The sequence below is a fragment of the Danio rerio genome, chromosome 15, assembly GCF_052040795.2.
Source record: "Danio rerio strain M-AB ecotype USA chromosome 15, GRCz13ab, whole genome shotgun sequence".
Lineage (NCBI taxonomy): Eukaryota > Metazoa > Chordata > Actinopteri > Cypriniformes > Danionidae > Danio > Danio rerio.
The window spans coordinates 46,087,501-46,100,000 of record NC_141035.1 but is presented as its reverse complement, the minus strand read 5'-3'; the positions used below and the strand labels follow the sequence as shown (position 1 = coordinate 46,100,000).

At 39.5% G+C, this 12,500-nt stretch overlaps 1 protein-coding gene and 1 long non-coding RNA gene across 4 annotated transcripts in view; both read left to right on the top strand.

Moving 5' to 3' along the window:
• The window catches only part of prss59 (serine protease 59, putative), a 42,435-nt gene that overhangs the window by 3,837 nt on the left and 26,098 nt on the right, over positions 1–12,500 (top strand). For all 3 annotated transcript variants that reach the window (XR_015508641.1, XR_015508642.1, NM_001080562.2), the window contains 1 exon segment: positions 12,467–12,500. This exon segment is cut by the window's right edge and continues 102 nt beyond it. Coding sequence is in view for 1 of the 3 variants with exons in the window: in NM_001080562.2 (NP_001074031.2) it covers positions 12,467–12,500 (34 nt within the window). In the remaining 2 variants the exon portion in view is untranslated.
• Positions 5,359–8,309, top strand: LOC141377926 (uncharacterized). The gene is made up of 2 exons (XR_015510060.1): positions 5,359–6,198; positions 7,656–8,309. It is a non-coding gene; the product is annotated as an uncharacterized LOC141377926 (long non-coding RNA).

Here is a 12,500-nt window from a genome sequence, read left to right as displayed (position 1 = left end):
TTCATTTGTGAAAGGAAGACAATGAAAACAGGCTTATTATAAAAGCCTAAATCTTATAAAATTATAGATTATTAAAGTTTATAATTTGTACTTTCTGAAATAATCATATATCACATTACTATGGAAGTCAATGGTTTTCAGATTTCTTTAAGGTATCTTCTTTTGTGTTTAACAGAAGAATGAAACTCGTAAAGGTTTAAGTTGATTTGAGGATGAGTAAATGGTGAGTGAATTGTTATATATATATATATTAGGGATGTAACGGTATTGTAAATACCGTCATACTGCAATATTAATTTTTTTCGATATTACCGTAGTCGCATGACTCGGTAAAACTATAGGTCTTCTGAGAAAATTTGCTCAGGCGAATGAAGCGAACGGGAGGTAGCGAAAACTACAATTCCCATCAGCCCATGCTTGACCATCATCCCTTGCGGTCTGTTGTCGCTACAGATCCAGTAATGCGGGAATGTGCTGCTAGAAGCGGGGATCAAAAAGAGCTATAAAACTCTAAAGCGGGTGTTGTCGCCGCGCGCGTACTGAATAGCGGTGTTGTCGCGCGAGTTCTTATCAGCTGTGTTGTCGCGCGCGTACTGAATAGCGGTGTTGTCGTGCGAGTTCTTATCAGCTGTGTTGTCGCGCGCGTACTGAATAGCGGTGTTGTCGTGCGAGTTCTTATCAGCTGTGTTGTCGCGCGCGTACTGAATAGCGGTGTTGTCGCGCGAGTTCTTATCAGCTGTGTTGTCGCGCGAGTTCTTATCAGCTGTGTTGTCGCGCGCGTACTGAATAGCGGTGTTGTCGTGCGAGTTCTTATCAGCTGTGTTGTCGCGCGCGTACTGAATAGCGGTGTTGTCGTGCGAGTTCTTATCAGCTGTGTTGTCGCGCGCGTACTGAATAGCGGTGTTGTCGTGCGAGTTCTTATCAGCTGTGTTGTCGCGCGCGTACTGAATAGCGGTGTTGTCAGCACACTGTTTAGATTGATGCAGACTTGAGACTCATGGTTTGTCCTCTCAAGTGGGGAAAGACAATGCACAACGTTACCCACTGCTGTCAACCTGGGCCAAGTCATATCTCTCTTGTCCCAGAATCCTCAGTCCCAAATGAGAGGTTTTTTTTCTGTTGCAGGGGACATTGTAAATACCCAGAGATACCAGCTTTTACCGGATTATATTTATATAATAATTTTCCTTTAAATCCATCTCTATCTGAGTGAGTGAGTGATTAAATGTTGAATGTGATGAGTTTTCAACAATACTAAATTGAAACTTTATTTTTTTACATGGTTTAATATTTTTTTGTTATTAAAATTGAAGTTCCTGTTTCAAAGCTTACAGATAGATGGCTAATTTGTATGTCATTGACACTTTTGGCACTTTTTTGGAGTATTTTCATAAGTTTTGTTTTTTCCTGTAAATGACTCAATAAATACCGTACCGTGACATTCATACCGAGGTATTACCGTACCGTGAAATTCTGATACCGTTACATCCCTATTATATATATATATATATATATATATATATATATATATATATATATATATATATATATATATATATATATATATATATATATTATATATATATATATATATATATATATATATTAATATAAAGCACAGCGCTGTAATTGATATTGTATTAATGTTATAAATCTATATTTTTAATTTAAGAAAATATGAACGTAAATAACCATAAATGTGAAGTGAAATGGGTTATTATACACAGATTCGTGTCTTTGATTGTCAGATTTTATAAACTACAATGGACATTATACAAGTATAAAGTACAAGACGTGACTAATAGAAAATAAAGGAAACGTTAAGCAATTTGGTTAAGAAAGACAAACCTCGTACAGCACGATAACATAATTTAAGACAATTATAAAAGGTAACAAAATAACACTGATAAAATAATAGACCTGATAACAAATAAAAGATTTATAAGACCAACAACTGTCTGTATACACAAGATGTATTAACTATCATGTTTTAACTACAATGGACAGATGCAATCCAGCAGTACATCCGTGATGGACTGGCCGATGTAAGGCTGCTCTCGGAGAGGGTGTTAGTCGGAATCCGCATAAGCTGAGGCACATTGCCAAAGATGCGCTATCTTTATAAACAAACTGCCGATTCGAGTTTAAAACAACTACATTCTCACCTGAAAAACTCTTAAAACTTTATTTTGTGACACAGTAAAGAAGTATTTTCAAAACCGTGCGGGTTTTCTCCTGCGCCATTAGCTTTTACTGGTTACGCTGCAATGCATTCTGGGATACCTGTGCTTCGCAAGTTCGCACAAGTCACCACTCGATGCATCCCTGGCCAAAGGGGCAGAGCAAGTACACATCTGGCAATTGTATCTGTACTTGGCAAGATGTGAACTTAAAATTGGAACAGAAGAACGCATATTTAGAAACAGCTTAAGTCTGCCTGAGGCATTGGGCGTGGCTAATATACTTAACCACACCCCTCCAGCTGTCAGTTTTGACAACAAACAAAAATTTTGAGAAGGAGGAGTCTGTTAGGCTGTAAGAACTCTCCACAAGTAGTGGGTAGCGGTGTCGTCTCACAGCAAGCAGGTCGCTGGTTTGAGCCTTGGCTGGGCTAGTTGGCATTTCTGTGTGGAGTTTGCCTGTTCTCCCCGTGTTGGCGTGGGTTTCCTCCGGGTGCTTCAGTTTCCCCCACAGTCCAAACACATGCGCTATAAGTACATTGGGTTAGCTAAATTGTCCGTAGTGTATGAGTGTGAATGAGTGTGTATGGGTGTTTCCTAGTGATAGGTTGCAGCTGTGCCTGACGATCGGGTTGTCGTAGTCCTAACCTTCGACCACCAGCCCGGCCGGGTTCCCATGGAACCCGGACACCAGGCGCTCGCATACGAGCCCCAACCCCAGGCCTGGCTTCAGGGTGGGGCCCCGGCTGCACTTTAGCAGACGACGTCACAGTCCTTGATGTTGTTAAACTCATAAGGGGTTTTTGAACCGCACTTAGTCTGACCTGTCACCTAAGACCTGTTTGCCTTGGGAGACCCTACCAGGGGCATTAGCCCACTACAACATAGTTCTTAGGATCACTCAGGCACTCAAACCCCTCTACCATGATAATGTGGCGGTTCAGGGAGGAGACCTCGTGGAAGACCCAGGACACGCTGGAGGGACTATATCTCTCGGCTGGCCTGGGAACGCCTCGGGATCCCCCTGGAGGCGCTGGAGGAAGTGTCTGGGGAGAGGGAAGTCTGGGGTTCTCACCTAAGACTGCTGCCCCCGCGACCCAGCCCCTGTAAAGCGGCAGAAGATGAATGAATGAATGAGGTTGCAGCCGGCGGTTCATTCCGCTGTGGCGACCTCTGATTAATAAAGAGAATGAATGAGTTCATGATGGTTAAATTAAGCATAAACTAATGTCATAATTAATTTATCAATTTATTTATTTACTTGGAGTAACGATTAATGACCAACTAAACTTCTCTGACCACATTTCTAGAACTGCTCGATCGTGCAGATTCGCACTCTATAACATCAGAAAGATCCGACCCTTCTTATCTGAACATGCAGCTCAACTCCTTGTTAAAGGTCTTGTTCTCTCCAGACTGGATTACTGCAACTCTCTACTAGCGGGACTTCCAGCTAACTCTATCAAGCCTCTTCAGCTGCTCCAGAACGCAGCAGCACGAGTGGTCTTTAATGAACCTAAAAGAGCACATGTCACTCCGCTGCTCATCCGTTTGCGCTGGCTGCCAGTTGCTGCTCGCATCAAATTCAAAGCTCTGATGTTTGCCTACAAAGCGACTTCTGGCTTTGCTCCTTCTTATCCGCTCTCACTTCTGCAGATCTATGTGCCCTCCAGAAACTTGCGTTCTGTGAATGAACGTCGCCTCGTTGTTCCATCCCAAAGAGGGAAGAAATCACTTTCCAGAACTCTCGCGTTCAATCTGCCCAGTTGGTGGAATGAACTCCCTAACTGCATCAGAATGGCAGAGTCACTCGCTGTTTTCAAGAAACGACTAAAAACTCAACTATTTAGTCTCCACTTCACTTCCTAATCTGCAATTGCCTCTCTGGGTATACCACTAACTGTACTCAAAAAAAAAATTTTTTTTTACTAATTTACTCATTTGTAAGTCGATTTGGATAAAAGCGTCTGCTAAATGACTAAATGTAAATGTAAAAAAAAATTTATTAGCAATCGTGTACTAACATGTAATGAAGGTAGCCGTTATTCACAATTGAACTTCAGTGACCTCATGTTGTAGTTAATGTTAATTCATGATTCAGCACGTGATTTAATTCATCATTAGTTTATAATAAAGTAATGCTTATTTTGCACAAGCAATATCACACAAGTGACACTGCAATAATATGGCTGTATATTGGCACTGGTGGAAGGCGTGCCTTAGTGTCCCACCAGTGCTAATATACAGTCAAATCGCACTGCTATTGTTGCGGAAATCTGTTCTGGTTCTTTAGATATTATTTAGGAAACAACCAAAGTCTACAAAAGAAGTCTGAAGTCGTTACTCAGATTGAAGCGTTTATTGTCACAAGCGCAGTTTGCAACAACAGAGGCGATATGATCATATGTCCCACTGATCAGCCTCTTTCATACAGTTTTATACACACTGTCCTCCTCCCTTAGGGTTAATAACACATACATCATATCTCATCAATATCTACAGTTTGATCATTAGTCTTAATTTCTGTGTCCCAGCTGCGTCCTGCTCCCCAGACCAGGCTGACGTATACCCTTAGTATAGTTTTTAATTGTTATTTAACCCAAGGATAACCTTACCATGCCATCTATAGATAAGTCCCTTGTGTCTTTTGGATAATAGCCCCTCTCTGGTCCTATCTATGATCTCTGGGATGATACGGGTGCTCTGGTGTGGGTGCCCCTTGAAGACAGCAGGGTATGTTATGATCTAATAACCATCTCCCGTTAGGCATTTCATATCTCATAGCCTATTTTCCTATTGGAAGCTGACATTATAAGGTAGAAGTCAGGTAAAACATCACTTGCATAGATAATGCTGAGATATATTGTCTGAAACTTCAGGAGGACAGATTACACTTCCAATAGAATAAAGTTATCAGTAGGACAGATTACACTTCCAATAGCATAAAGTTATATGTAGTCTAAGCAGCATCATATGGCATTGGAGTAATGAGTGCATATATATATATATGTGTGTGTGTGTGTGTGTGTGTGTGTGTGTGTATATGTATATATATATATATATATATATATATATATATATATATATATGTGTATATATATATATATATATATAGTTACACATATACTGTTAATTTTCACAACACTATTAGTGTGATATTTCGTTTACATAACAGTTCGACGACATAATTGTATATATAATAAGAAAAATCAAACACGGAAAGTCTTAAAACCCTTTTGTTTGAGGAACTACTTTCTTCCGCCATTCATTCACATCTGCAGCTGACGCCAGTACAGCAGAAGCTGTTATTAATTCACCAACGTCACTTTAGAGCTAGTGTTTGATTGATTCTCTAGCGTAATGTCTAGAGTGATGACAAAACAGCTGATTTTGCTCACATTTTAAGATTATAAGGCTGAACAGCATGAAATGTCTACAGAGATTTCCCAGTATTTCTCTGTTACAATCGGGATATCACAATAATTAACCTCAAAAAGCCAAAGTAACGCAAACTCTACCAGACTGATAATGTGTTTGCAATAAGGAAAAACGCTAAACACATGCAGGCATTTCTTCTTTCTTTCTGTTTATTGAACTAGTGTGCACTAATGAAAACTGGAGACATTAGAAACAAACAGATGGTCAGCCAAAGAGTAACTCAACGTTATACAAAGAGTGGCTAACACAAAATACACACATTGCTGATAGGTTAATCCCATCTCACACTCAATACACTACAATTATATGGAATAAATAGGGCTTATTGAACGGTCTCTGTGGCCGTCTTGTGGCGGAACGTCAACCGTCTTTGCTCTGCTCTTTGACAGGCTAATGCCCGCCATTGCGCTCGCTTTCAGAAATTGTAAATATTTAAAATAGGCACTATCCTTATAAATAAACTGCATAGTTACAATCCAAACAGCTATATTCTCACATAAAAAGCCTCAAAAATACATGATGTTGTCCAACAGCAGCAGTATTTGTCAAACTGTAGTGAATTGTCCTGCTGTCACTCTATGTGGGCGGAGTAATACAGAAGGGTGAGGAGGAGGCTGTTATTGCAGAATATCACGCCGCTATCAGCCAATCAACTGGGTTGGGCTATCTGGCACGGTCCTCAAATGGTTTAGATCTTACCTTGAAGGTAGAGGTTACCATGTCAGTATAGGTGACCATAGGTCGAGGTGGACACCCATGACGTGTGGAGTCCCACAAGGCTCGATTCTGGCACCTCTCCTATTCAACCTTTACACGCTCCCTCTAAGCCAAATAATGAGAAAGAACCAAATCTCCTACCATAGCTATGCTGATGACACTCAGATCTACCTAGCCCTTACTGCCTAATGACTACAGCCCCATTGACACCCTCTGCCAATGCATTGATGAAATGAGCAATTGGATGTGCCAAAACTTTCTTCAGTTAAACAAAGAGAAAACTGAAATGATTGTGTTTGGAAACAAAGATGAGGTTCTCAAGGTAAATGCGTACCTTGGCACTAAAGGTCAAACGACAAAAAATAAGGTCAAGAATCTTGGTGTGACTCTGGAGTCAGATCTGAGTTTCAACAGTCATGTCAAAGCAGTCAGTAAATCAGCATACTATCATCTCAAAAACATAGCAAGAATCAGATGCTTTGTTTCTAGTGAAGATTTAGAAAAACTTGTTCATGCTTTTATCAGCAGCAGGGTGGATTACTGTAATGGACTCCTCACTGGTCTTCCTAAAAAGACAGTCAGACACTTGCAGCTCATCCAGAACGCTGCAGCCAGAATTCTAACCAGAACCAGAAAATCAGAGCACATCACACCTGTCCTCAGGTCTTTACACTGGCTGCCAGTTACATTCAGAATAGATTTTAAAGTATTATTACTGGTCTATAAATCACTAAATGGCCTAGGACCTAAATACATCACAGATATGCTCACTGAATACAAACCCAACAGATCACTCAGATCTTTAGGATCATATAAACTAGAAGTTCCAAGGGTTCAGTCAAAGCAGGGTGAATCAGCTTTTAGCCACTATGCCCTCGCTGCTGGAATCAGCTTCCAGAAATGATCAGATGTGCCCCAACATTAGGCACATTCAAATCAAGACTGAAAACACATCTGTTTAGCTGTGCCTTTACTGAATGAGCACTGTGCTGCGTCCGACAGATTGCACTATCATGTTTTTCTCTTCTTCTTCATTCTTTTATATCACATTTTACCTGTTTTTATGTTTTGTTTTGTTTTTACGCATTTTTATTATTTGTTTTTATTTTTATTTTACTTGTTTCTTTTATTCTTGTTTATGTAAAGCACTTTGAATTGCCACTGTGTATGAAATGTGCTATATAAATAAACTTGCCTTGCCTTGCCTTGCCTTGCCAAACAGATTCAAGAACCAGACTGAACTGTTGTATAAATATGAATACATTATTATTTACTGTATTTGTAAAGTGTTAACATTTATATAAGCAACATTTAGCTTAGTTTGCAAAATTTTTTCCCTGTTGTCTGTGCTGTTTTGTTTCTTTGCTGGTCTTGTTTGCTTTCCTGAACCCCTGCCTTTTTTCCAACAGCTGGAAGTCACTACGACATCGGAAGCAACTTTTAGTGGAAACCTTTCCCTGACCTACAGCTAGACACGCACACACATATCAGCAGTCGTCATGCCCACAGAGGGAGTTTATTATTTCTGTTGGGTCACATTTAAAACAACGCCTCCATAAACAGACATTAAAATAAAAAATAAATGTAGGCTTAATTATGGCGATGAGCAACCTTCTCTCTAGTGGACCGGCTAGATACATGTGTTTTGCCCGTAAGAAGTGGTTAGATGACGCCGGATGACTTTATGTCTGTCTGTGAAGACGTCAAACTGCGTGCCTGTGGTCTGTCCTGCAGTGTAGTGTCTCCTCAAGTGGACAAATCTCTGGTCAGTGATTTCACAGAGAGCTTCATTGTGAGCAGTTCTTAGATCATTGCAGCGCTGGAACAAAAGCCTCTCATCTTCTAGTGTTGCATTGTTAAACAGTTGTTTTTTTTTTGGCATCATATACAGTTGAAATCAGAATTATTAGCTATTTTTCACACTATCCAGTTTTATAGTTTTAGCAAAAATAAATTGTTTACATTTACATTTAGTCATTTAGCAGACGCTTTTATCCAAAGCGACTTACAAATGAGAACAAGGAAGCAATTTACAAAACTATAAGAGCAAGAAACGGTTAAACCTTAATACAATTTCAAGTCAGAATTATTAGCCCCCTGAATTAATAGCCCCCCTATTTATTTTTTTCCCCAATTTCTGTTTAAAGTTGAGATTTCTTCAACTAATTTCTAAACATAATAATTTTAATAACTCATTTCTAATTACTGATTTATTTTATCTTGGATATAAAAACAGTAAATAATATTTGACTAGATATTTTTCAAGACACTTCTATACAGCTTAAAGTGACATTTAAAGGCTTAACTGGGTTAATTAGGTCAACTAGGCAGGTCAGGGTAATTAGGCAAGTTTTTGTATAACGATGGTTTGTTCTGTAGACTATCGGGTGAGAAAATGAGCCTAATAATTTTGACCTTAAAATGGTGTTTAAAAAATTTGAAACTCCTTGTATTCTAGTCGAAATGAAACAAATAAGACTTTCTCCAGAAGAAAAAATATTATCAGACATACTGTGAAAATTTCTTTGCTCTGTTAAGCATCATTTGGGAAATATTGAAAAAAGAAGAAAGTAATCAAAAGGGTGGGGCTAATAATTCTGGCTTCAACTGTATGGGCTCTATTTTGACAAACCAGGCGCAAAGTCCAAAGCGCAGGGTGCAAAAGAATAATAGTGTGTCAGAATCCACTTTTACTATTTTAAACTTTGCGCCGTGGCGCATGGTCTAACAGGGCTGAGCTTATTCTCCTATTGAGTTATAGGTGTGTTTTGAGAATAAACCAATCAGAGTCTCGTCTCCCTTTACGAGTCAGTTGCATCGCGCCATGGTGCATTTGCTATTTACATGGCAGACTTGGTAAGTGGAAAAACTGAGCGCTACACTAACGAGAAAGCAGATAAACAGAGCATCTGGAGTGAGAATGAGAGATGAGCCTCCTCATTGTTTACTTTCACTTTCTCTCTTTCATGGATAGGGACTGGCACGTGCACACATGGGGCTCAAACTGTGCAGTGCACATGCCCTTTTTAGTCTTGGATAGAAAAAAGTGCCCTTCCAAACTGATCTGAAGTGCCCCCGGGACAACCCCCATTGGGCTGGATAGGGAAACGTGTTGTACGCACAGACATCCATTAGCCTACATAAATCATTTTGTTTGTTAAGCGCAAATATTTGTTTCAAAACTATTTCTAAATTCAGTTCCATTTTCCAGCAAACGAATGAATGAACAATAATAATGGAGTGTGTTCAAAGAAGTGTGGAGATGCAGAGTTATTTTCTAAAAACATGCTGTGCCCCATATGGTCTAAAAATCTAAGCTTGTTTTTAATAAAACAAATATAAATATGCATATAATAAATAATACTGCTAATATTAATTATTATTATTATTTTATTAGAATATGCAAAAATCATACAAATACAAGAAAACGTCAACAAATAACAAATACAAAGCAACAAAACAAAAACAACAACAATATAGTCATGTACTGGTGTGTGCGTGAGTGTGTGCGTGTGAGTGTGTGTATGCATGTAAAGGTAACTTGGTGGACAGGTCAGAGTACATACATAAGGAACAATAACAGTCAATAAATGAAGCAAGTGTCACAGATATAGATAAAACATATAGAAAGAAACCAGTCAGAGGTAGGGAGTAACAACAATGCTTATTAATGTATGATAGTAAAAATGAGAGTAAAAAGAAAGAAAGGACAACAGTAATAACTGACAACAATAATAATAAATCACAAGTGCTACACCAACTACTACTACAGAAAGTTACTTATATAACAACTACCACTGCTTCTACTACAGCCACAACCACGACTATTACTACTACTACAATGTCTACTAATACTGATACTACTACAACGACTACCACTACTGATACTACTATAACGTTTGCTACAACTAATACAACAACGTCTACTGCTACTACTACTACTACTGCTACTACCACCACCACAATCACTTCTACTACATCTACATCAACAACATCTACTACTGATATGAAGTAGTAGTTCATGTAAGTAGTAGCAGAAGTAGTAATGGTGTGGTAGTTACAGTAGTAGTAGTAGTAGTCGTTGTTGGTGTAGTAATATCAGTACTGCTAATATTAATGACATTATACAAAAGCAAATTGTTATGAATAAACTGAAAAAGCCCCCCGAGATACAGAAGGCATGGAGGCGGTGGTTTATATATTTTTGAAGAAAATAATTTTTGTAAGATTATTTTTCATATGTAAAGATATTTGCGTATTAATGTACATCCTGTGTGTATTAAGCAATGTTTAAGCAAGGTGCACAACAGACGTGCTCTGTGCTGGACTTTAGACCTCCTCTTAGCTGGTCTATAGGGTATAAGCTGAAGCATGCTAATAGGACTTTTAATTTGCCAATAACCTAAGTTAAGAACTTCCGGTGTACTGTATGCCAATGCAAAAATCGGCGCGTTTAAGGTCTGTTTTCTTTAAAAGTCAGCGATCTCCACTGGCTGAGTGATATCCGATATAAAGTGGGTCTCAGAATGTACAAGAAGCACTGCAATAAATTACATTTCCCCCGCCATGTCTTTATAATACGAGCATTTATGTTACCTCAGTATATTCAAATGAGTTTCTGCGCTAGCCCGGCGATTCTGAAAGGCGCATTCCAGTAAACGGCTTTTTGTCTCGTTTTATGCTTGAACAGCTGAATGCCAAAGTCTATTTAACTGAATGTATTTTAATGACATTACAACATCGATGCTGTAAAAGGAACCGTATTAAATGGAAAAACACTCACAATAACAGGTCACCGGAAGTTTATCAGTATGGGAAACTGTTGTAAATGAGGGCGATGCCAATCCTCTTGTGCACCACCAGAGGGAGTCATCGCCAGAATTCTAATTCGACTCACGGACTCAAACTCCCATAAGCCCTGCTACCTGGCACTGATTGCGGTCCAGGTGCAGCTCATCAGCTCTCGTGTATATATACCACACTCACGCTCTGGTTCTTTGCGAAGTCTTTATTTGCCTGGCTGTCATTTCTGAGCGTTCCATACTCCCTGCTTCGGACTGATCTGTGTTTCTGACCCTGTGCTTGTTCAACTATTACGAAAGTCATCTGCCTGCCCCTGATCTCCAGCCTGTTATTTTGACCAGTAAGATATCTGCATGCCTTTGAACTTTTGCCTGTCCCACGTTCTGTCTCCTGGATTGCCCCTTTGTGTTTGTATGTATGTGTGCTTTTAATAAAGCTTGCAAATGGATTCAATGCCTTCTGACTCATCACAACAGAAACACACTAGCTCGGCATATACCCTATTGAACGGTCTATTCTAGTTCCTCAAAATAGCAACGTGCCAGCAAATGCGCCTCGACACGCCTCCTTTTTTAGACCGGAACGCCTATGGGCGCACATATGAGCGCAAATGCGACTCTTACGTTGAGCTGAAACTAGCAAACAACAATTGCATTGCACTTTGCGCCGCATTGCGTTTGGTCTCCAGTATACATTTTCTTGCCATGAAAATGCCCATATAGGCTACCATGATGCTAAACACAAAGAAACAAAACTAAATATTGTGTATTTAGCTTGAAAGTGTAAAGCTCAACTGTCTAGCAGCTCTTTTTAAAATATGTTACTATATATAAAGAAAATAACTTCAACAATGGGCAGCAGACATGAGCGGTTCCTCAGATTGTGTAGAATTGTATTGTGTAATTCATTCATTCGTTTTCCTTCGGCTTAGTCACTTATTTATCAGGGGTTGTCACAGCTAAATGAACCACCAACTATTCCAGCATATGTTTTATGTAGCGGATGCCCTTCCAGCCGCAACCCAGTACTGGGAAACAACCATTCACACACAAACACACACACACACACACACCCACACTAACTCATACAGTACGGCCAATTTAGTTTATTCAATTCCCCTATAGCGCATGTGTTTGGACTGAGGAGGAAACTAGAGCACCCGGAGGAAACCTGCGCAAACATGGGGAGAACGTCCAAACTCCACACAGAAATGCTAACTGGCCTAGCCAGGACTCGAACCAGTGACCTTCTTGTTGTGAGGCGCCAGCGCTAACCACTGATCTGTATTGTGTAATTGTTTTGTGATTTTTTTTTTCTTGTGTTTGCAGAGTATTTAGAGGTGGTGTGGCGATCGCTGGCGGC